At 58.4% G+C, this 23760-nt stretch overlaps 3 protein-coding genes across 4 annotated transcripts in view; 2 read left to right on the top strand and 1 right to left on the bottom strand.

The window, feature by feature from the left end:
• Nucleotides 1-5192, top strand: part of LOC134342182 (plasma protease C1 inhibitor-like) — a 26545-nt gene extending 21353 nt beyond the window's left edge. The window contains 2 exon segments of the mRNA XM_063040156.1: nucleotides 2344-2563; nucleotides 4406-5192. Coding sequence (XP_062896226.1) covers nucleotides 2344-2563; nucleotides 4406-4659 — 474 coding nt within the window. The 3' untranslated portion in view covers nucleotides 4660-5192.
• A 1792-nt stretch (nucleotides 5193-6984) lies between these two features.
• On the bottom strand, nucleotides 6985-19459 carry LOC134342181 (uncharacterized). Of its 2 annotated transcripts, XM_063040154.1 has the most exons (6): nucleotides 19235-19459; nucleotides 12966-13123; nucleotides 9195-9352; nucleotides 7772-7858; nucleotides 7528-7657; nucleotides 6985-7188 (listed from the first exon to the last, which is right to left on the bottom strand). In XM_063040154.1, exons 1-6 carry the CDS (start codon nucleotides 19447-19449, stop codon nucleotides 7100-7102), a joined length of 837 nt encoding a protein of 278 aa, XP_062896224.1. In that variant the 5' UTR covers nucleotides 19450-19459; the 3' UTR covers nucleotides 6985-7099. The 2 variants fall into 2 exon arrangements, with proteins under 2 accessions (XP_062896224.1, XP_062896225.1); XM_063040155.1 differs by lacking the exon at nucleotides 7528-7657 and having other exon boundaries at nucleotides 6989-7188.
• Nucleotides 19460-19836: 377 nt separating this feature from the next.
• On the top strand, nucleotides 19837-23377 carry LOC134342180 (uncharacterized). Its single transcript, XM_063040153.1, has 2 exons — nucleotides 19837-21927; nucleotides 23141-23377. Exon 1 carries the CDS (start codon nucleotides 20194-20196, stop codon nucleotides 21913-21915), a length of 1722 nt encoding a protein of 573 aa, XP_062896223.1. The 5' UTR covers nucleotides 19837-20193; the 3' UTR covers nucleotides 21916-21927; nucleotides 23141-23377.
• Nucleotides 23378-23760: the final 383 nt, after the last annotated feature.

Raw genomic sequence — 23760 nt, 5'->3', positions numbered from 1 at the left:
AGAGAGAGAAAGAGACAGAGGGAGAGAGTAAGAGGGAGGAGAGAGAGAAGAGAGGGAGCGATAGAGAGAAGAGTGGGAGAGAAGGAGATTGTGTGTGTGAGAGAGAGCGAGAGAGAGAGAGAGACAGAGGGAGAGAGTGAGAGAGAGGGAGGAAAGAGAGAAGAGGGAGCGATAGAGAGAAGAGAGTGAGAGAAGTAGTTTGTGTGTGTGAGAGAGAGAGCGAGAGAGAGAGACAGAGGGAGAGAGTGAGAGAGAGGGAGGAGAGAGAAGAAAGGGAGCGATAGAGTGAAGAGAGGGAGCGATGGAGAGAGAGAGGGGAGAAGGAGATTGTGTGTGTGTGAAAGAGAGAGAGAGAGCGAGAGCGAGAGAGAGGGAGACAGAGGGAGAGAGTGAGAGAGAGGGAGGAGAGAGAAGAGAGGGAGCGATGGAGAGAGAGAGAAGGAGATTGTGTGTGTGTGAGAGAGAGAGAGAGCGAGAAAGAGAGAGACAGAGGGAGAGAGTGAGAGAGAGGGAGGAGAGAGAGAAGAGGGAGCGATAGAGAGAAGACAGGGAGCGATGGAGAGAAGAGAGGGAGAGAAGGAGATTATGAGTGAGTGAGAGAGAGAGAGAGCGAGAAAGAGAGAGACAGAGGGAGAGAGTGAGAGAGAGAGAGGAGAGAGAGGAGAGGGAGAGAATGTGTGTGTGTGAGAGAGAGAGCGAGAGAGAGAGAGACAGAGGGAGAGAGTGAGAGAGAGGGAGGAGAGAGAGAAGAAAGGGAGCGATAGAGAAAAGAGAGGGAGCGATGGAGAGAGAGAGAGGGGGAGAAGGAGATTGTGTGTGTGTGCGTGTGTGTGTGTGTGAGAGAGAGAGAGAGACATAGGGAGAGAGTGAGAGAGAGGGAGGAGAGGGAGCGATGGAGAGAGAGAGGGAGAGAAGGAGATTGTGTGTGAGATAGAGGGAGGAGAGAGAGAAGAGAGGGAACGATAGAGAGAAGAGAGGGAGAGAAGGAGATTGTGTGTGAGAGAGAGAAAGAGAGCGAGAGAGAGAGAGAGACAGAGGGAGAGAGTGAGAGAGAGGGAGGAGAGAGAGAAGAGGGAGCGATAGAGAGAAGAGAGGGAACGATGGAGAGAGAGAGGGGGAGAAGGAGATTGTGTGTGTGTGAGAGAGAGAGAGAGAGCGAGAGCGAGAGAGAGAGAGACAGAGGGAGAGAGTGAGAGAGAGGGAGGAGAGAGAAGAGAGGGAGCGATGGAGAGAGGGAGAGAAGGAGATTGTGTGTGTGAGAGAGAGCGAGAGAGAGACAGAGGGAGAGAGTGAGAGAGAGGGAGGAGAGAGAGAAGAGAGGGAGCGATAGAGAGAAGAGAGGGAGCGATGGAGAGAGGGGAGAAGGACATTGTGTGTGTGTGAAAGAGAGAGAGAGAGCGAGAGAGAGGGAGACAGAGGGAGAGAGTGAGAGAGAGGGAGGAGAGAGAAGAGAGGGAGCGATGGAGAGAGAGAGGGGTAGAAGGAGATTGTGTGTTTGAGAGAGAGAGAGAGAGAGAGACAGAGGGAGAGAGTGAGAGAGAGGAGAGAGAGAAGAGAGGGAGCGATAGAGAGAAGAGTGGGAGAGAAGGAGATTGTGTGTGTGAGAGAGAGAGAGCGAGAGAGAGACAGAGGGAGAGAGTGAGAGAGAGGGAGGAAAGAGAGAAGAGGGAGCGATAGAGAGAAGAGAGGGAGTGATGGAGAGAGAGACGGGGAGAAGGAGATTGTGTGTGTGTGTGAGAGAGAGAGAGACAGAGGGAGAGAGTGAGAGAGAGGGAGGAGAGAGAGGAGAGGGAGCGATGGAGAGAGAGAGGGAGAGAAGGAGTTTGTGTGTGTGAGAGAGAGAGAGAGAGAGAGAGACAGAGGGAGAGAGTGAGAGGGAGGAGAGAGAGAAGAGAGGGAGCGATAGAGAGAAGAGAGGGAGCGATGGAGAGAGAGAGGGGGAGAAGGAGATTGTGTGTGTGTGTGTGTGAGAGAGAGAGAGAGAGAGAGACAGAGGGAGAGAGTGAGAGAGAGGGAGGAGAGAGAGGAGAGGGAGCGATGGAGAGAGAGAGGGGAGAAGGAGATTGTGTGTGTGTGAAAGAGAGAGAGAGAGAGAGCGAGAGAGAGAGAGACAGAGGGAGAGAGGGAGGAGAGAGAGAAGAGAGGGAGCGATGGAGAGAGAGAGGGGGAGAAGGAGATTGTGTGTGTGTGTGTGTGAGAGAGAGAGACAGGGGGAGAGAGTGAGAGAGAGGGAGGAGAGAGAGGAGAGGGAGCGATGGAGAGAGAGAGGGAGAGAAGGAGATTGTGTGTGTGAGAGAGAGAGAGAGGGCGAGGGGCTGATCAGTCTTTTAACATCCATTGCAGGTAGCCCGATTTCAGTTGTTCGGCAAGAGCAGTTTGATCGTAATCCTGCCCCAGGAGAACGACCGGGCCCTCCGTGACCTGGAGGTGTCGCTGGAAGCTCAGAAATTGGAGAAGGTGATTGACACACTGCGGAAGACACACGTCCAGCCGACCAACGTGAGGCTGCCACGTCTGAAGATTGACTTCACGCAAGAACTTCTGGAGCCCCTGATTGAGATAGGTAAGAGCTTCACTCCACACCGTGTCTGACCCGTGTCCCGGGAGCGCTCGGTGCCCACACTGGGGATAAAGTGGGGTGGGGGGACACACTGTGGGGGTGATGTAGAGGGAGCTCCACATCGTGTCTGACCCGTGTCCCGGGAGCGCTCGGTGCCCACACTGGGGTTAAAGTGGGGGGGACACACTGTGGCGGTGACGAAGAGGGAGCTCCACACCGTGTCTGACCCGTGTCCCGGGAGCGCTCGGTGCCCACACTGGGGATAAAGTGGGGTGGGGAGACACACTGTGGGGGTGATGTAGAGGGAGCTCCACACCGTGTCTGACCCGTGTCCTGGGAGCGCACGGTGCCCACACTGGGGATAAAGTGGGGGGGACACACTGTGGGGGTGACGTAGAGGGAGCTCCACACCGTGTCTGACCCGTGTCCCGGGAGCGCTCGGTGTCCACATTGGGGATAAAGTGGGGGGGTAGGGACACACTGTGGAGGTGACGTAGAGGGAGCCCTACACCGTGTCTGACCCGTGTCCCGGGAGCGCTCGGTGCCCACACTGGGGATAAAGTTGGGGGGGGGGGGACACACTGTGGAGGTGATGTAGAGGGAGCTCCACACCGTGTCTGACCCGTGTCCCGGGAGCTCTCGGTGCCCACACTGGGGATAAAGTGGGGGGACACACTGTGGGGGTGACGTAGAGGGAGCTCCACACCGTGTCTGACCCGTATCCCGGGAACGCTCGGTGCCCACACTGGGGATAAAGTGGGGGGGGTGACACACTGTGGGGGTGATGTAGAGGGAGCTCCACACCGTGTCTGACCCGTGTCCCGGGAGCTCTCGGTGCCCACACTGGGGATAAAGTGGGGGGACACACTGTGGGGGTGGTGTAGAGGGAGCTCCACACCGTGTCTGACCCGTGTCCCGGGAGCGCTCGGTGCCCACACTGGGGATAAAGTGGGGGGGGGGACACACTGTGGGGGTGATGTAGAGGGAGCTCCACACCGTGTCTGACCCGTGTCCCGGGAACGCTCGGTGCCCACACTTGGGATAAAGTGGGGGGGGACACACCGTGGGGGTAATGTAGTGGGAGCTCCACACCGTGTCTGACCCATGTCCCAGGAGCTCTCGGTGCCCACACTGGGGATAATTGGGGTGGGGGGACACACTGTGGGGGTCATGTAGAGGGAGCTCCACACCGTGTCTGACCCGTGTCCCGGGAGCGCTCGGTGCCCACACTGGGGATAAAGTGGGGGGGGGGAACACACTGTGGGGGTGATGTAGAGGGAGCTCCACACCGTGTCTGACCCGTGTCCCGGGAGCGCTCGGTGCCCACACTGGGGATAAAATGGGGGGACACACTGTGGGGGTGATGTAGAGGGAGCTCCACACCGTGTCTGACCCGAGTCCTGGGAACGCTCGGTGCCCACACTGGGGATAAAGTGGGGGGGGGGGGGGGAGACACACAGTGGGGGTGATGTAGAGGGAGCTCCACACCGTGTCTCGGGAGCGCTCGGTGCCCACGCTGGGGATAAAGTGGGATAGAGAACATCTGGAATAGGAGCGAGAGTTTGGGGTTTTTTTTCCTGAAAAGTTGAACCAGAATATGTGATCTATATTTGTGTGAATCTCTCTCCTGGCCCCCTCTATCCCTGTGTCCCCTCTCGTTCTCCCTTCCCATCACTCTCTCTGTCTGCGTCCTTCTGCCCCTCCATCCCACCATCGCCCTCTTCTCTCTCTCTGCCCTTCTCGGGGCTCTTTATCTCCCACCTCCTCTCGTCTCTCTCCCCCTCTCTCCTCCCCTGCCCCCCCCCACTCTCTCTCTCCCTCCCTCCCTTCTTCTTCCACTCCCAGGTTTAAACAACGCCCTCTTCTACCCCAACCTGTGCGGACTGACCCCCGGGGCGGGCATGTCCATCACCTCGGTCACCCACCGCGCGTTCGTCTCGCTGGACGAGGACGGAGTGGAGGCCGCCGCCGCCACCTCCATGTCCGTTGGCCGGACCATCACAGTCTTCGACGCCGCTCGGCCCTTCCTTTGGATGCTCTGGGACGACGTGCTGGGGTACCCATTTTTCATGGGGAGGGTCCTGAACCCCCTCGTTTAACACCCACCCCGCTCTCTCCCTCTATCTCACCGTTCCCTTATCCTCACTCACTTCTCTGTCCCCTCCCTCCTTTCTTAACCTCACCACCACTCCCTGTCGCATATTTACCCCCTCTGTAGGTACGAGTATCGCCAGCCTTGCTGCCTAGCCTGCCTCGACGAGAGCCAGACCCTTCGGCCCGTCAGTAGCTTGGATTCCTATCCACCCTCCCCTCCCCACTCTCCCCCCATCAATACCCATCGGAGTCCCTCCTCCTGGTTCTTTCGACACTGCCTCACGCACTCATCTCATTCCCTTACCTCGACATCCCCGTCCCCACCCGTCCGGATCTCTTCCGGGGAGGGCAGGTGGTCAGGACCGACCTGACGTGCTCCCTGGATCCCGCATCGCGGCTCCTCGCTGCCGGAGAGGAGGGCGGATCGGCCCAGGCCGGGATGTCCGCCCCTTCCCCATCGCACCGTCATTGCTGCAGACTGACCAGCTGCTCTGAATTAAAAATAAATTGAAGATCTCCTGTCCGCCTCGGACTGTGGAATCCGGTGGGCGCGAATCGGAACGGGAGGGGTCCCATTTGGGAATGCGGACGGTGGGAGTGAATGGGAAGGCGTGGCGTCTATTGGGAGTGCGGACAGTGGGAGTGAATGGGAAGGGTGGGGTCTATTGGGAGTGAATGGGAAGGGGTGGGGTCTATTGGGAGTGCGGACAGTGGGAGTGAATGGGAAGGGTGTGGTCTATTGGGAGTGAATTGGAAGGCGTGGCGTCTATTGGGAGTGCGGACAGTGGGAGTGAATGGGAAGGGTGGGGTCTATTGGGAGTGAATGGGAAGGGGTGGGGTCTATTCGGAGTGCGGACAGTGGGAGTGAATGGGAAGTGTGGGGTCTATTGGGAGTGAATTGGAAGGCGTGGCGTCTATTGGGAGTGCGGACAGTGGGAGTGAATGGGAAGGCGTGGCGTCTATTGGGAGTGCGGACAGTGGGAGTGAATGGGAAGGCGTGGCGTCTATTGGGAGTGCGGACAGTGGGAGTGAATGGGAAGGCGTGGGGTCTATTGGGAGTGAATGGGAAGGCGTGGCGTCTATTGGGAGTGCGGACGGTGGGAGTGAATGGGAAGGGTGGGGTCTATTGGGAGTGAATGTGAAGGGGAGGTGTCTATTGTGAGTGCGGACGGTGGAGTGAACGGGAAGGGGTGGGTCTATTGGGAGTGAACGGGAAGGGGTGGGTCTATTGGGAGTGAATGGGAAGGGTGGGGTCTATTGGGAGGAATGGGAAGGGGTGGTGTCTATTGGTAGTGCGGACGGTGGGAGTGAATGGGAAGGGGTGGGGTCTATTGGTAGTGCGGACGGTGGGAGTGAATGGGAAGGGGTGGGGTCTATTGGAAGTGAATGGGAAGGGATGGGGTCTATTGTGAGTGCGGACGGTGGAGTGAATGGGACGGGACCGGGGTCCTGTTGTGACTGGTCGGGACAGGACATAAGTGAAAACGCACACGGAAGATGAAACAATATCCCTGAGATTTATTGAACTTTGCAGCTGGGGCTCATAAAGTAACACCAGCGGGAATCCTTCGTCGATATCGTTGCCCGTCTCATTCCGGAGCGTCCGGGCCACTCTCGCTGGTGGAAAGCCTTCCCTGCACGGACAGAGAGACCGCCTTTGTTTCCAGGGCCGGCTGTCGACGGAGGGGACCCTCTCCCTGAAGACGGGGTGGGGCCGCGAGACGGAGAGACCGCCTCTGTCAGCGAAGCTCCCCCACTGAGGGTCCCTCCGAGAACGGGATGTGCGATGGAGAGGTGCCTCCTGTACCCGCGACTCCCCCGTCGGAGAAACTGCCGCTGTCGCCAGGGCCTCCATTTGGAGAGGGTCCCTCCGATAGGGGACAAGTGGCGGAGAGGAGCCTCCTGTACCCGCGACTCCCCCGTCGGAGAAACTGCCGCTGTCGCCAGGGCCTCCATTTGGAGAGGGTCCCTCCGATAGGGGACAAGTGGCGGAGAGGACCCTCCTGTAGCCGTGGCGCCCCCGTCGGAGAGGCTCCCTCGACCGCCAGCGATCCTCGACAGAGGGACAGTCCCTCCGGGACTGACCTACCGACGGAGAGACTCGCTGTATAAGCGGGGGCCCGGGGCAGGGAATTGCCCTCTGTTACCAGGGCTCACCGATGGAAAGAGAGTTTACCCCACCCCCTCAGGAACGGGTTGCGTGGCTGAGAGATTCCACCGCCCCGGCCGTCCGCCCCTCTGTTAACGGGAATTTGACATTACAATGGCGACCATCTCCGTACCCAGGGCGAATAATACAACCGCTGACGGACACCAACCACCCCCCTACCGCCCCCCCCCGACACCCGCACCCCCAACTCCCTCCACCCAGGACCGGCCTAGGCCGGGTCGTCAGACACAAGGCTGTCGGACTGTCCAACCAGGAGCTCCAGGTCCGAGAAGAGGTCACGGATCACGTTCACCCCTCCTTCCACCTCGCTCGTCCAGAAGGCAGGCCCGGGATCGAGAGGCTCCCGGCAGGAAACGGTGGTGCCCTGCAGAACAAGGGGAGGCCGCGGTTAAACACGGGGCGAGGGACCCTCGACACCCCCTACCGTTCACGGTGCGTGTCCTACCCTCCTACCCCGAGGTTACCCTCCCCCCTCCCACCTCGACCGTCCCTCGATATCATCTCGCTCATAATCAGGATGCCTCCGCTCACAATCTCGCCCCGCGGCTCTGTCCTCGCTCGGCCGGGCTGGGGACATGTCAGGATGGTCCCGAGAGTGGCGGCCTGCCGCCGCCCTCCCCGCCAGCTACTCAACTCGATTGCCGGTCCGCGCCGGGAAGGGTGGGGTGTGCAGGGGTGGGGCGGTGACTCACGCAAAGCTTACCGAGGCACCCGATCAGCAGGCCGAGCCCGAGGGGGGTGCTATCGAGGCCGAATCCGTACTTCCTCAGGAGGGTCGCCTCCAAACGCCGCAGGCACTTTCGGTAGAGGCAAAACCTGGCCCCGGCGAGACCCTGAGGGAGAGGCCGTCAGTCGGAGACCGGCACACGGAGCGGGATGGGGGCAGGAGACAGACAGGCGGGTCGAGACGGCTGGGGGCGGGTGTCGGGGAGGTAGAACTGACTCACCGGGTAACGGTACCAGCCGGCGGACGATCGCTCAACGGGCGGGAGGCATATTGAGGGCTGGTGACTTCCCTCCAGACCGAGGTGGGACTGCAATGAGACATTCAAAAATAGTCGGTCACCTCACGCACTCTAGGGATAGAAGATTGCTGGGGGTGATGCAGAGGGAGCTCCACACCGTGTCTGACCCGTGTCCCGGGAGCGCTCGGTGTCCACACTGGGGATAAAGTGGGGGGGACACACTGTGGGGGTGATGTAGAGGGAGCTCCACACCGTGTCTGACCCGTGTCCCGGGAGCTCTCAGTGGCCACACTGGGGATAAAGTGGGGGTGATGTAGAGGGAGCTCCACACCGTGTCTGACCCGTGTCCCGGGAGCGCTCGGTGCCCACACTGGGGATAAAGTGGGGGGACACACTGTGGGGGTGATGTAGAGGGAGCACGACACCGTGTCTGACCCGTGTCCCGGGAGCGCTCGGTGCCCACACTGGGGATAAAGTCGGGGGACACACTGTGGGGGTGATGTAGAGGGAGCTCCACACCGTGTCTGACCCGTGTCCCGGGAGCGCTCGGTGCCCACACTGGGGATAAAGTGGGGGGGGGACACACTGTGGGGGTGATGTAGAGGGAGCACGACACCGTGTCTGACCTGTGTCCCGGGAGCGCTCGGTGCCCACACTGGGGATAAAGTCGGGGGACACACTGTGGGGGTGATGTAGAGGGAGCTCCACACCGTGTCTGACCCGTGTCCCGGGAGCGCTCAGTGCTCACACTGGGGATAAAGTGGTGGGAGGGGGGGACACTGTGGGGGTGATGTAGAGGGAGCTCTACACCGTGTCTGACCCGTGTCCCGGGAGCGCTCGGTGCCCACACTGGGGATAAAGTGGGGGAGGGACACACTGTGGGGGTGATGTAGAGGGAGCTCCACACCGTGTCTGACCCGTGTCCCGGGAGCGCTCGGTGCCCACACTGGGGATAAAGTGGGGGAGGGACACACTGTGGGGGTGATGTAGAGGGAGCTCCACACCGTGTCTGACCCGTGTCCCGGGAGCGCTCGGTGCCGACACTGGGGATAAAGTGGGGGGTAGAGACACACTGTGGGGGTGATGTAGAGGGAGCTCCACACCGTGTCTGACCCGTGTCCCGGGAGCGCTCGGTGCCCACACTGGGGTTAAAGTGGGGGTGGGGGGACACACCGTGGGGGTGATGTAGAGGGAACTCCACACCGTGTCTGACCCATGTCCCGGGAGGGCTCGGTGCCCACACTGGGGATAAAGTGGGGGGGGGGGACACTGTGGGGGTGATGTAGAGGGAGCTCCACACCGTGTCTGACCCGTGTCCCGGGAGCGCTCGGTGCCCACACTGGGGATAAAGTGGGGGGGACACACTGTAGGGGTGATGTAGAGGGAGCCCCGCGCTGTGACGTACCAGGAGTTTGGCGTTGACCTGCGTCAGGGCCTTGCGGAGGAGTCGGGCCGAGGTGACCGTCTGCTCCCGGCTGATCTCCCTCCGCGGGAGGGTGCTGGCAGAGCCGAGGACACAGAGAGCGAGGGCCAGGAGGGCGACGTGGCTTGGATCTAGGGGTCCTGCGGAGAGACCGAGAGGGGTGGGGTGGGGGACGGTTGTCGAGCACGGGGGCGGGTGTTCACAAGGGTGTGGTGGGGGTGAGAGGGTCCCCACCTGTCTGCTGGACAGTGTGACCAGTTCTGTCCAACATCCCTGTGTCCGGCCTTCCCAGCTCCCCTCTCCTGCCCTGACCCATCTCACCCTCTCTCCCCTTCGATTCGTCCCCTCTTTCTCTTCCCCGCCCTCTGTTCCCTTCTCCATCTCCCTCTGTTACTCACCTCTCCCCCATCTCTCTATCCCCTGTTACGAGAATACACATAAAATTAAGGTGTTTGCTGGCCTGGGCTAGCATCAGTGGCATCAGCAGTTGGTCTGCCACCTGCCCTCAGGGGAAGGAGAGATAAGGAACAATGGAGCAGCGTCTGGAGATGTGTAATGAAGGGATGTGGGAGGAAGAGCTGTCTGGAGCGGCTCCCCCCTTTGAACCTTGAACTGTTTGAAGTGATGGACAGGCGATACCCCAGCAGGGGGATAAAAAGGGACAGGTTCGCTAAGACAGACACACACGCCACCCGAGGTAACGAGACCCTGGAAGCGGTGCGCTTCTCACGAGTGGGTGAGAAGTCCCAGACAACGACAAGGGTGGAAAGGTACGATCAGCGGGAACCCGGTGTGTGTCCGCCCTTGCCTGGGTGCCGGGTTCACTGCAGAGGATCGACCGCATCTGGAGGAGGGGTCACAGTCGGTGACCTCAGGTGACATCACCAAGGACCCGCCCAAAAAGCTGTTTGTGAGCCATCTCGCTGGTCTGTGAGCCATCTCGCTGGTCTGTGAGTGAAGCCGTTCTGAATGATGAGTTGTTCCTATTCTATCTCTCTCTTCCCCCACATTGTCCACCGCCATGGCAACGATTACTGCGAACTGAACTACTAAACTGGACTGAACTTTGAGTCATTTTGAAATTGGTCATTTACCCCTAGACAACGATAGAGCTTGATTGATGCTGTTATCTTAATTCTGTGCACATGTGCGTTTATCATCGCTGAACTGTTGCATTTATTATCCTTTCGATTAATGTGTTGCTTGTTTCTTTAATAAAACTTTCTTAGTTCTAGTACTCCAGACTCCAACTGAGTGATCCATTTCTGCTGGTTTGGCAACCCAGTTACGGGGTACGTAACACCCCCATCTCGTCTTTCTCACCTCTCTCACCCCTCCCTCTCCCCCTCGTCCCTTCCTCTCTATTCCTCCCCTCGCTGCCTCCTGTTCCACCCCTTCACCATCGGCATTTCTCTCTCTCTTTCTTTCCTCCTCCCTCCAATTTCTCTCTCACACTCACTCCATCCCTCGCTTCCCGTTGTCCCCTTCCCCTCCCTCCAATTTCTCTCACTTATCAATTCTCCATCTGCCCTGCCCCTTCCCAAATCTCTGCCACCCTCGCTCCCTCTTCCACCCCACCCCCAACTTTCTTCTCACCTCCCTCTCCTCTTCGGTGGCCTATCTCCTTCTCCCCTTCTCTGCCTCCCTCTTTTATTCTCCTCAATCTCTCTCTGCTTCATTCCTTCCCTCTCCCTCTGCTCTCGCACATTCTCTCAATCCTGTTCCCATCTACTCCTCCTCCTCCTCCCATTCTCTCCACCCATCCCTCTCGTCATCTCTCACTCACTCACTCCCTCCCTCTCCGCTCCCTCACTCCTTCCCCTCCATCACCATCCATTGCTTTCCCTCTGCCCTCTTATTCCTTCCCTCTCCCCTCTACGTCTCACACTCCTGTCTTCTTCCTTCTTCCCTTCACTCTCCCCCTCTCTCCTTAACACTCCTACCTCCTCTCTCTTTCCATCTTCCTCCACTCTCCTTCCCTCTCCCTCTCTATTTCCCTCACTCCTCTCTTCTTCCTTCTCCCCCCTCCTTCCCTCTACTCCCACTCTCCTTCTCCCTCTTTCTTTCCCTTCCCCTTTCCTTCACTCTCCCCACTCTCTCCTTAACACCCTCTTCCCCCCTCTACTTACCTCTACTCCCTCTCTCCTTCCCTCTCCTCTTCTCCTTCCATTTCCCCCTCTCCCTCCCTCCCCCACTCTCTCCTACCCTCTCCCCGCTCTCCCCTCTCCTTCCCTCTTCCCCTCTCCCCTTCTCTCTCCCTGCGTCCCTCTCCCCCTCTCCTTTCTCCCCTTTCTCTTGCCCTCTCTCCTCTCTCTCCTTCCCGCTCCCCTCTCCCTCTCTCTCCCACCTCTCCTTCTCTCCCACCTCTCTCCTTCCCTCCCCCTTGCCTCTCACCTCTGTCCTTCCCTCCCCCTCTCCTTGTCTCTCTCCTCTCTCCTTGCCCCCTCTCCTTCTCTCTTCCCTTCTCACTTTCCCTCTCCCCTTTCTCCTCCCCTCTCTCCTCTCCTCCTTCCTTCTTCCCCTTTCTCCTCTCTCTGCGTCGGGGCGGGTGTCGGGGAGGTAGAACTGACTCACCGGGTAACGGTACCAGCCGGCGGACGATCGCTCAATGGGCGGGAGGCATATTGAGGGCTGGTGACTTCCCTACAGACCGAGGTGGGACTACAATGAGACATTCAAAAATAGTCGGTCACCTCACGCACTCTAGGGATAGAAGATTGCTGGGGGTGATGTAGAGGGAGCTCCACACCGTGTCTGACCCGTGTCCCGGGAGCGCTCGGTGCCCACACTGGGGATAGAGTGGGGGGGGGGACACACTGTGGGGGTGACGTAGAGGGAGCTCCACACCGTGTCTGACCCGTGTCCCGGGAACGCTCGGTGCCCACACTGGGGATAAAGTGGGGGGGGGACACACTGTGGGGGTGATGTAGAGGGAGCACAACACCGTGTCTGACCCATGTCCCGGGAGCGCTCGGTGCCGACACTGGGGATAAAGTGGGGGGGGTAGAGACACACTGTGGGGGTGATGTAGAGGGAGCTCCACACCGTGTCTGACCCGTGTCCCGGGAGCGCTCGGTGCCCACACTGGGGTTAAAGTGGGGGTGGGGGGACACACCGTGGGGGTGATGTAGAGGGAACTCCACACCGTGTCTGACCCGTGTCCCGGGAGCGCTCGGTGCCCACACTGGGGATAAAGTGGGGGGGGGACACACTGTGGGGGTGACGTAGAGGGAGCTCCACACCGTGTCTGACCCGTGTCCCGGGAACGCTCGGTGCCCACACTGGGGATAAAGTGGGAGGGGGGACACTGTGGGGGTGACGTAGAGGGAGCTCCACACCGTGTCTGACCCGTGTCCCGGGAACGCTCGGTGCCCACACTGGGGATAAAGTGGGGGGGAGGACACACTGTGGGGGTGATGTAGAGGGAGCTCCACACCGTGTCTGACCCGTGTCCCGGGAGCGCTCGGTGTCCACACTGCGGATAAAGTGGAGGGGACACACTGTGGGGGTGATGTAGAGGGAGCTCCACACCGTGTCTGACCCGTGTCCCGGGAACGCTCGGTGCCCACACTGGGGTTAAAGTGGGGGACACACCGTGGGGGTGATGTAGAGGGAGCTCCACACCGTGTCTGACCCGTGTCCCGGGAGTGCTCGGTGCCCACACTGGGGATAAAGTGGGGGGACACACTGTGGGTAAAGTGGGGGGGACACACTGTAGGGGTGATGTAGAGGGAGCCCCGCGCTGTGACGTACCAGGAGTTTGGCGTTGACCTGCGTCAGGGCCTTGCGGAGGAGTCGGGCCGAGCTGACCGTCTGCTCCCGGCTGATCTCCCTCCGCGGGAGGGTGCTGGCAGAGCCGAGGACACAGAGAGCGAGGGCCAGGAGGGCGACGTGGCTTGGATCTAGGGGTCCTGCGGAGAGACCGAGAGGGGTGGGGTGGGGGACGGTTGTAGAGAAAGGGGGAGGGTGTTCACAAGGGTGTGGTGGGGGTGAGAGGGTCCCCATCTGTCTGCTGGACAGTGTGACCAGTTCTGTCCAACATCCCTGTGTCCGGCCTTCCCAGCTCCCCTCTCCTGCCCTGACCCATCTCACCCTCTCTCCCCTTCGATTCGTCCCCTCTTTCTCTTCCCCGCCCTCTGTTCCCTTCTCCATCTCCCTCTGTTACTCACCTCTCCCCCATCTCTCTATCCCCCATCTCGTCTTTCTCACCTCTCTCACCCCTCCCTCTCCCCCTCGTCCCTTCCTCTCTATTCCTCCCCTTGCTGCCTCCTGTTCCACCCCTTCACCATCGGCATTTCTCTCTCTCTTTCTTTCCTCCTCCCTCCAATTTCTCTCTCACACTCACTCCATCCCTCGCTTCCCGTTGTCCCCTTCCCCTCCCTCCAATTTCTCTCACTTATCAATTCTCCATCTGCCCTGCCCCTTCCCAAATCTCTGCCACCCTCGCTCCCTCTTCCACCCCACCCCCAACTTTCTTCTCACCTCCCTCTCCTCTTCGGTGGCCTAACTCCTTCTCCCCTTCTCTGCCTCCCTCTTTTATTCTCCTCAATCTCTCTCTGCTTCATTCCTTCCCTCTCCCTCTGCTCTCGCACATTCTCTCAATCCTGTTCCCATCTACTTCTCCTCCTCCTCCCATTCTCTCCACCCATCCCTCTCGTCATCTCTCACCCACTCACTCCCTCCCTCTCCGCTCCCTCACTCCTTCCCCTCCATCACCATCCATTGCTTTCCCTCTGCCCTCATATTCCTTCCCCCCTCTCTCCTTCCCTCTCCCCTCTACGTCTCACACTCCTGTCTTCTTCCTTCTCCCCTTCACTCTCCCCCTCTCTCCTTAACACTCCTACCTCCTCTCTCTTTCCATCTTCCTCCACTCTCCTTCCCTCTCCCTCTCTATTTCCCTCACTCCTCTCTTCTTCCTTCTCCCCCCTCCTTCCCTCTACTCCCACTCTCCTTCTCCCTCTTTCTTTCCCTTCCCCTTTCCTTCACTCTCCCCACTCTCTCCTTAACACCCTCTTCCCCCCTCTACTTACCTCTACTCCCTCTCTCCTTCCCTCTCCTCTTCTCCTTCCATTTCCCCCTCTCCCTCCCTCCCCCACTCTCTCCTACCCTCTCCCCGCTCTCCCCTCTCCTTCCCTCTTCCCCTCTCCCCTTCTCTCTCCCTGCGTCCCTCTCCCCCTCTCCTCTCTCCCCTTTCTCTTGCCCTCTCTCCTCTCTCTCCTTCCCGCTCCCCTCTCCCTCTCTCTCCCACCTCTCCTTCTCTCCCACCTCTCTCCTTCCCTCCCCCTTGCCTCTCACCTCTGTCCTTCCCTCCCCCTCTCCTTGTCTCTCTCCTCTCTCCTTGCCCCCTCTCCTTCTCTCTTCCCTTCTCACCTTCCCTCTCCCCTTTCTCCTCCCCTCTCTCCTCTTCTCCTTCCTTCTTCCCCTTTCTCCTCTCTCTGCTCTCTCCCTCCCCTTCTCTCCCTCTCTCTCTCCCTCTCCTTCACTTTCTCCTCCGCTCTCTCCCTCTCCCACTCTCTCCTCTCCTCTGCCCCTTCTCTCCTTCCCTCTCTCCTCCCCTTCCCCTTACTCCTTCTCTCTTCCCCCTCTCCTTCCCTCTCTCCTCCCCTTCCCCTCACTCCTTCCCTCTTCCCCCTCTCCTTCCCTCTCTCCTCCCCTTCCCCTCACTCCTTCCCTCTTCCCCCTCTCCTTCCCTCTCTCCTCCCCTTCCCCTCACTCCTTCCCTCTTCCCCCTCTCCTTCCCTCTCTCCTCCCCTTCCCCTCACTCCTTCCCTCTTCCCCCTCTCCTTCCCTCTCTCCTCCCCTTCCCCTCACTCCTTCCCTCTTCCCCCTCTCCTTCCCTCTCTCCTCCCCTTCCCCTCACTCCTTCCCTCTTCCCCCTCTCCTTCCCTCTCTCCTCCCCTTCCCCTCACTCCTTCCCTCTTCCCCTCTCCTTCACTCTATCCTCTGCTCTCTCCCTGTCTCCTTCCCTCCACTCGCTCATCCCCTCTCCCGCCTTTCCCTTTCCTCCCTCTCCCCCTCTCTCCTTCCCTCTCCCCATTCTCCTTCCATCGCTCATCCTTCTCTCTTCCTCTCCTGCCTCAATCTCTCATTCCCTCTATCCATCTCCCTCTTTTTCCAATTCCTTTGTTCCCTCTCTCCCCCTCGCTTTTTCCTCCCATCCCTCACTCTGCCGCCTTCATCTCCCGATCTCCTTCTCTCTCTCCTCCCTCATTCCTACGCTCCCGATCCACCCCCCCCAACCAAACTGGTCCGTCTCTCTTCCTCACCCTAGATTCACTATCCCCTCCATCCATCCATCCATCACTCACTCTCTCCTTTCCCACTCTCCCTCTCACTTTCTCTCACTCTCTCTCTCTCCATCTCCTCGCATTTTCCTTTCAGTCTCTCACTCTCCTCCTCTCTCCCCTTCTCTCTTTCTCCCATTCCTGTCTCGTTCCTTCTCTCCATCTCTCTTCTTCCCTCTCGTTCCCTCTCTCCTTCTCTCTTCCTTACCCTCGCTCGTTCTCTCTCTCCTTCCTACTTCTCTCGTTCCTTTTCTCCAGCTCTCCTCCTCCCTCTCTCATTCCTCGCCCCTTCCCTCTTTCTCCCTCTCCCCTCCTCTCACTGTCGCTCTCTCTCACCCCCTTCATCTCCTGTTCTCTTTCTCCATCTAGCTCTCCTCCCTTCTCTCGTTCTCTCTCCTTTCTTGTTCCTCTCATTATCTCTCTCTCTCTATCGTTCCCTTTTCCTCTCCTCCTCTCTTCTTCTCTTCCACCATCCCTTCCCCTCCCCAAACACACAGAGGGCTCCCCCCGCACCCTCCGAATAACCCTCCCTCTCCCTGCCCCACGGCCTCGCTCTCTCCATCTCCCCCTCTGTCCCCAAACACCCCTCGTGATGGCCCTCCACTCAGCGATGTCACCACGCATGTTCTCCCCTCTCACGGACAGCTCAGCCGGGATTTGGGATGGGCGATGGTTGGAGAGGGACAGGGATAGAGTGGGGCAGCAGGAATCTTTGGAGAGAGAGAGGGCCGGCCTCGAAACAACTTTGGAGGGAGGGGGAAGGGGAAGGGAGGATCGGGAGGGAGACTGAGGGAGGGAGGGGTGAGATTAGCAAGAGGGGAGGGAGGGAGAGGAAGGGGTAAGGAGAGGAGGGCAAGGAAGACGGAGCTGGGGAGGGGTCTTTGGGGTTTTAATATTTCACTGTTATTCATTCTTGGGGGGGGGCACTCCTCTATTTTCGTGGACGTTTGCGAAGAAAAAGAATTTCAGAATGTATATTGTATATATTTCTCTGACCTTTGAAACCTATTGAGGGAGACGGGAGGGAGCAGGGGAGGAACATGAGAGGGAGAGGGAAGGATGGAAGGGGAAGGGAGGAAGGAAGGGAGAGAATAGTAAGAGGAGGGAGGAAGGGAGGTGGGGAAGGAAGGAAGGGGCGGAGAAGGAGGAAGTGGGGGAGGAGAGGAGAGGGGAGGGGTAAGGGAGGAAGGAGAGGAATCTTGGACAGAGTCGAGAGGAATAATCCTTAGTAGTTGGCAGAACAAGGACGATCTCTCTCTCTCTCGCCCAGCACTCACCACGTCGCTTTCCCCCCACTCCCTTCTCTACCCGCCTTCCCCCCCTCTCCTAACTCCTTCCAGCCCCTCCCTCCCATTCTCCATACCCAGTCTCCCCTCTCGTTACCATCTCTCTCCCCTCTCTTCTGTCTTCCTCTTCTCCCCCCACCTTTCGCTCTCCTCCGTCTCCCTCCCCCTCCTCCACTCAGTCCCCCTCTCTCTGCTCCCCACCCCCTACTGCTCTCCTTTCCGCCCCTCTCCCCGCCTCTGAGTCCCCTCTCTCCTACCCCCCCCGTCTCCCCGATCTCTTCGTCCTCGCCCTCCGCAACATTCTCTGTCTTCCCTCTCTCCCATCTTCTCTCTCTCTCCCTCTCAGTCACCCTGACCCCACCATTCTCCCCCTCCCCCTCTGCTCCCTCCCTCCAGAACCCAAACGCAGCATCGGCGAGCCGATCCATCGAAAGTCCCGGCACACACTTATACCAACATCTGTCCCTGCCCTCTGCCCTCTCCCTCCCTCCCTCCCTCCCTCCCACGTCCGGAGCAGCCCGCCAGCAGACCGCGGGACTGCCGACGACCTGCGCCCTTCCCGAGCTGTCTCGGAGACCAGGGTCCCACATGGGATGGGATGGGATGGGCGCGGGGGCTGCAGGAGAGGGAACTTCGTGGCGGAGGGAGCGGTGAGTGCCCCGCCGGTCAGGGAGGCCGGAACCGCGTGCGGGAGCTCCCAGAGATGGACGCAGAGGCCGGGAGCGGCGCGCAGAAAAGTCCCGGCGTGGGATGCGGAGACTGGAGCTGTGTGCGGTAAAACTCCCGGTGTGGGATACTGATCTCTGTCTGTCTCGCTCACACACACAAACACACAAAGAGACCCCAAGTTTAAGGAGCGAGGCTGAGGATTTAAAGGGGACTAGTTTGTGACACAGAGCCGGAGCGGGCTGTCAGCGGAAATGGTACGTTTACAAGACACCTGGACAGGGAGACGGAGCAGACATGGACACGCCTGACAGTCTCGGGAAAACAGGGATGGGCTGGGACTGACCATTTCTTGCTTTATCGCATAATTACTTCCTCTGTCTCTCTCTCTCACACACACACACACTTCCCTCGCACGTCTCCTCTCTCACACACACACAAACATATCTCTCCTTCACACACCTCTCTCACACACATACACACCCTCTCGCTCTCACACACACACAAACACATCTCTCCCTCACACACCCTCTCTCTCTCCCTCACACACCCTCCCTGTCTCTCACACACCCTCTCCCTCTCCCTCACACACATCTCTCCCTCACACACAAACACATCTCTCCTTCACACACCTCTCTCACACACATACACACCCTCTCGCTCTCACACACACACAAACACATCTCTCCCTCACACACCCTCTCTCTCTCCCTCACACACCCTCCCTGTCTCTCACACACCCTCTCCCTCTCCCTCACACACATCTCTCCCTCACACACAAACACATCTCTCCTTCACACACATACACACCCTCTCGCTCTCACACACACACAAACACATCTCTCCCTCACACACCCTCCCTGTCTCTCACACACCCTCTCCCTCACACACAAACACATCTCTCCTTCACACACCTCTCTCTCTCACACACATACACACATACTTTATTTCTCTCTCTCTCTCTCTCTGTGTGACACACACACACACACACACACACACACACACACACAACTCTATTTTCCTAAGTCCTGTCCCACACCAGCCCTGCCTGCGTGACGTCCGATACACGCCCCTCTCGGTCTCTAGCTGTCACACGTCTCGGCTCTCTCCGTCCCCACCCCCCTCCCCCGCCACCCACTACAGCCAGAAGTCCCTCTCTTTCTCTACCTGCTGTGCACTGCCCGTCTGATTCAACAACCCCTCCGGACGGTACAAAGCGTACATAGTTCCACCCTCCCTCCCTCAGACACACATACAGTCTGCGTCTCCCTCACACAAACTATCATGCAGTGTCCCTCTCCCTCCTCTCTTTCCCCTACCCCCACCTGCTTCCCTGTATGACTCATCACTAACCACCCCCACCCCCACCCCCCTCCCCAGCCGTCTATACACACACACACACACACAGACACGCACGCAAATTGCGATCGTGAAATGCTTGTTCACCACGTGGCTCGGGGAAAACGCGCCCCCAGCAGCCAAAGCTGCGCAACTCGACTTCCTCCCCGCCTTTGCCTTTGCGCTCTCTGACTCTCTGTCTCTCTGCTTCCCCGGACCCGGAGACACCGGCACGGGTGTCCAGCTACGCAGGTGAGCAGTGCCCCCCTCCCCCGGGACACCTCGCCCCGACGAAACTTTTCAACCAAAAGAAAAAGTTTCCCCAAACTTTTTTGCAGAGACTTCCTTTTTTGGTCTCGCGCTCCCGCCTCGCGGGGAGAAAGCGTGGCGGGAGCCGTGACAGGGTGGGGGGGGTGTCCCGCCACGCCGAGCGGGGTTCGGGGTGTACCTGCGTGGGCCGGGGCCGGCTCTGGGGCAGTCCGAAGCTGCCGCCTGATACCATGGGCCGGCGGTGTCCGATTTCAGCTCCCAGTCTCTCTCTGCCCGCTCCCTCTCTCTCTGTCTCTCAGCGGCTGCGGCTCTCTCCCGTCGTCTGACTGTCCATCCTGGGACAGGGACAGGGGACAGAGCCACCACACCCAGGAGACGCCCGTTCACACCCATTCCTCCCTCCGTCCCCACTCTTCACCCCTCCCTCTCAGACGCCCCTCCTCATTCCCTATCTCAAACTTTATTTATCTGCCAGTTCTGTGTTTCTCTGACTGTGTACCCGCGTGTGTGTGTATCTCTCTCTCTCTCTCTCTCTCTCTCTCTCTCTCCCTCCCTCTCTCTCTCTCTCTCTCTCTCTCTCTCTCTCTCTGTCATTATCTGTGTGTGTTGGTGTCTGTGTGCATACGTGTATGTCTGTTTCTCTCCACGTTACGATCTTCAGTGTGCGTCTGTGTGTGTCTGTGTGTGTCTGTCTGTGTGTGTCTGTCTGTGTGTGTCTGTGTGTGTGTCTGTGTGTCTGTGTGTGTGTGTCTGTGTTTGTGTGTGTGTGTGTCTGTTTGTGTGTGTCTGTGTGTCTGTGTGTGTGTGTGTGTCTGTGTGTGTGTGTTTGTGTGTGTGTGTGTGTCTGTGTGTGTGTGTCTGTGTGTCTGTGTGTGTCTGTTTGTGTGTGTGTGTCTGTGTGTGTGTGTCTGTGTGTCTGTCTGTGTCTGTTTGTGTGTGTGTGTGTCTGTGTGTGTGTGTGTCTGTGTGTGTGTGTGTCTGTGTGTGTCTGTGTGTGTACAATCTGCTGAACTCAGTGGGTCGAGCAACATCTGAAGCAGCTAACGGATGTTTCTGGTGGACACGCTGCATTAGGGCTGTCATCTTTTCCCCACTGTCTGACCCCCCCTCTTTGTCCCACCCCACCCCCCCGTCTCTATGTCTGCCTGTCTGTCTCTCTCTGTCTCTTTCTGTCACATTGTCACACAGCTGGAAAACAGGCCTTTCCACTCATCCCCTGTCTCTCTGCCTCTCTGTGTGTCTGTGTCTCTCTGCCTCTCTCTCTGTCTCTGTCTCTCTCTCTCTGTCACAGTGTCACACAGCTGGGAAACAGGCCTTGCCGCTCATCCCCTGTCTCTCTGTCTCTGTGTCTGTCTCTGTCTGTCTGTCTCTCTGTGTCTCTCTGTGTCTGTCTCTGTCTGTCTCTGTTTCTGTCTCTCTCTGTCACAGTGTCACACAGCTGGAAAACAGGCCTTTCCACTCATCCCCTGTCTCTCTGTCTGTCTGTTCTCTGTCTGTCTCTCTGTGTCTGTTCTCTGTCTGTCTGTCTCTCTCTGTCACATTGTCACACAGCTGGAAAACAGGCCTTTCCACTCATCCCCTGTCTCTCTGTCTGTCTGTTCTCTGTCTGTCTCTCTGTGTCTGTTCTCTGTCTGTCTGTCTCTCTCTGTCACATTGTCACACAGCTGGAAAACAGGCCTTTCCACTCATCCCCTGTCTCTCTGTCTGTCTCTCTGTGTCTGTTCTCTGTCTGTCTGTCTCTCTCTGTCACAGTGTCACACAGCAGGAAAACGGGCCTTTCCACTCATCCCCTGTCTCTCTGTCTGTCTGTCTGTCTCTCTGTGTCTGTCTCTCTCTCTGTCTGTCTCTCTCTCCGTCTCTGTCTCTCTCTCTCTGTCACATTGTCACACAGCTGGAAAACAGACCTTTCCACTCATGCCCCGTCTCTCTGTCTGTCTGTTCTCTGTCTGTCTCTCTGTGTCTGTTCTCTGTCTGTCTGTCTCTCTCTGTCACATTGTCACACAGCTGGAAAACAGGCCTTTCCACTCATCCCCTGTCTCTCTGTCTGTCTCTCTGTGTCTGTTCTCTGTCTGTCTGTCTCTCTCTGTCACAGTGTCACACAGCAGGAAAACGGGCCTTTCCACTCATCCCCTGTCTCTCTGTCTGTCTGTCTGTCTCTCTGTGTCTGTCTCTCTCTCTGTCTGTCTCTCTCTCCGTCTCTGTCTCTCTCTCTCTGTCACATTGTCACACAGCTGGAAAACAGACCTTTCCACTCATGCCCCGTCTCTCTGTCTGTCTGTTCTCTGTCTGTCTCTCTGTGTCTGTTCTCTGTCTGTCTGTCTCTCTCTGTCACATTGTCACACAGCTGGAAAACAGGCCTTTCCACTCATCCCCTGTCTCTCTGTCTGTCTCTCTGTGTCTGTTCTCTGTCTGTCTGTCTCTCTCTGTCACAGTGTCACACAGCAGGAAAACGGGCCTTTCCACTCATCCCCTGTCTCTCTGTCTCTCTCTCTGTCTGTCTCTGTCTTTGTCTCTCTCTGTCACAGTGTCACACAGCTGGAAATAGGCCTTTCCACTCATCCTCTGTCTCTCTGTCTGTCTGTCTGTTCTCTGTTTCTCTGTTTCTCTGTCTCTCTGTCTCTCTGTGTCTGTCTCTCTCTCTGTCTGTCTCTCTCTCCGTCTCTGTCTCTCTCTCTCTGTCACATTGTCACACAGCTGGAAAACAGACCTTTCCACTCATGCCCCGTCTCTCTGCCTCTCTGTGTGTCTGTGTCTCTCTGCCTCTCTCTCTGTCTCTGTCTCTCTCTGTCACAGTGTCACACAGCTGGAAAACAGGCCTTTCCACTCAGCTGCTCCGTGCAGGCCAAGATTCCCATTTAAGCCCGGTCCCAGGTGCCTACATTTTTCCCGACCCCTCTTTTTAAAAAAAATCCTTTCTTATCTGTGTCACGCACACACACACAAAATGCTGGAGGAACTTGGCAGGCCAGGCAGCATCTGTTGGAAAAAAAAAGTGCAGCCGGCCTGCCGATGGGTTTCGGGCTGAAACATTGACTGTTGACTCTTTTCCATAGACACTGCCCGACCTGCCGAATTTCGGGTCTGTTGTTCAGATCTCTGGCTTCTGCAGATTCTCTCTTGTTTCTTATCTGTGTACCTGTCAAGGTGTTCCTCCTGCTACCTGCCTCCACCACTTCTGCTAATGTGTTCTACCCACATACAGCGCCCTCTTCCTCCCTCTCTCTTGCCCTCCCCCCTCTGCCCCTCCCCCTCTCTTCCCCCCTTCCCCCTCTTTCCCCCTTCTTCCCCCTCTCTTCCCTCCCCTTTCACCCCCCACCGCCTCCTCTTCCCCCTCCCCCTCCTCTTCCCTCTCCCCTTCTTCCCCCTCCCCCTTTCCTTCCCCCTCCCCCTTTCCTTCCCCTTCTTCCCCTCCCCTTCTTCCCCTCCCCTTCTTCCCCCTCCCCTTCTTCCCCCTCCCCTTCTTCCCCCTCCCCTTCTTCCCCCTCCCCTTCTTCCCCTCCACCTTTTATCCCCCTCTTCCCCCTCCCCCTCTTCCCCCTCCCCCTCTTCCCCCTCCACCTCTTCTTCCCCCCTCTTCCCCTCCCCCACTTCCCCTCCCCCTCTTCTTCCCTTCCCCTCCCCTCTTCTTCCCCTCTTCCCTCTCCCCTTCTTCCCCCTCCCCTGTACCCCCTCTCCCCTCCTTTTCCTCTCCCTTCCCCCTCTCCCCCTCCCCTCCTCCCTCCCTCTCCCCCACGCACTCACCCCCTCATTCTTCCACTCTCTTTTGCTCTCTAGTTCTCTCTCTCTCTTACATACACACACCCTCCTCTCACAACCCCCCCGCTCTCTCACTCCCACTCACCTTTCCTTTTTTCCCATTCTCACTTGCCCCCCCTCCTCTCTCCTCCTCCTCTCTCACAGCCCCTCTCACTCTCTCTTGCTTCCCTCACTCCCACTCACCTCCCCTCTCTCTCTCTCACTCTCTCGTTCTGTCACTCTCTCTAGCCCTCTCTCACATCCCCTCTCACTCGCCCCCGTGATCGCTCGCTCTCTCTTGCTCCCACTAACCTTCCCCCCCCTCTCTCTCCCTCTCTCCGTCCCCCAGGTATGGCCCCCTCTCTCTCTCAGGCCTACCGAAGGCGCTGGTGGATGGCGATTACGGCGGTGATCGAAAACCTCCTCTTCTCCGCCGTGCTGCTGGGATGGGCCTCCCTCCTCCTCATGCTGACGAAGGAGGGCTTCTACTCACACCTCTGCACAGGTAAAGCAAACACCTGCCGGACTCTGCGGGCAAAACGGTCGCTGCTGAACTGTTACTGTGCCGAGCTCCGTCGGACCCTCCCCGCGGCTCTCCACACCTCTGCCATCGAACTGAACCTCTCTGAAACGTGAAATTGACCCTGCATCCCCCACTTGGCAGATCACCCCGCACCCTCCGAGTGAATAAGAACGCCTCCCTCGTGTTCCCCTTCAGCATTCCACCTTTCACCCTTAACCCCTGACCTCTGGATTGAGTCCCACCCAAACCTCAGCGGGAAAGGCCCTCGGAATTTTGCGCCCCTCCGTCAAACCGTTTAACCAATTTCCCCCTGGGATCAGTAAAGTATGACTATGACTATGAAATCTCCCCCCTCCCCTCTCTCCGACGCTCCAGGGAATTGAGTCCAAACCTGTTCGACCTTTCCCTACAACTCCTCGGGGGCCCGGCGACATCCTTGTAAACTT

The sequence above is a fragment of the Mobula hypostoma genome, unplaced genomic scaffold (assembly GCF_963921235.1).
Source record: "Mobula hypostoma unplaced genomic scaffold, sMobHyp1.1 scaffold_167, whole genome shotgun sequence".
Lineage (NCBI taxonomy): Eukaryota > Metazoa > Chordata > Chondrichthyes > Myliobatiformes > Myliobatidae > Mobula > Mobula hypostoma.
This window is presented reverse-complemented; position numbering and strand designations above follow the sequence as displayed.

Bases quoted from the DNA above. Each gene is read 5' to 3' on its own strand.
- LOC134342181 (XM_063040154.1), bottom strand. From the start codon at position 19,449: ATGGGTGTGAACGGGCGTCTCCTGGGTGTGGTGGCTCTGTCCCCTGTC. The intron at 13,124-19,234 runs GTACACCCCGAA...GTCTCTCCGCAG, and splicing joins GCCGGCCCCGGCCCACGCAG to GACCCCTAGATCCAAGCCAC. The intron at 7,658-7,771 runs GTGAGTCAGTTC...CCTCTCCCTCAG, and splicing joins CCGGCTGGTACCGTTACCCG to GGTCTCGCCGGGGCCAGGTT.
- LOC134342180 (XM_063040153.1), top strand. From the start codon at position 20,194: ATGTCTGCCTGTCTGTCTCTCTCTGTCTCTTTCTGTCACATTGTCACA.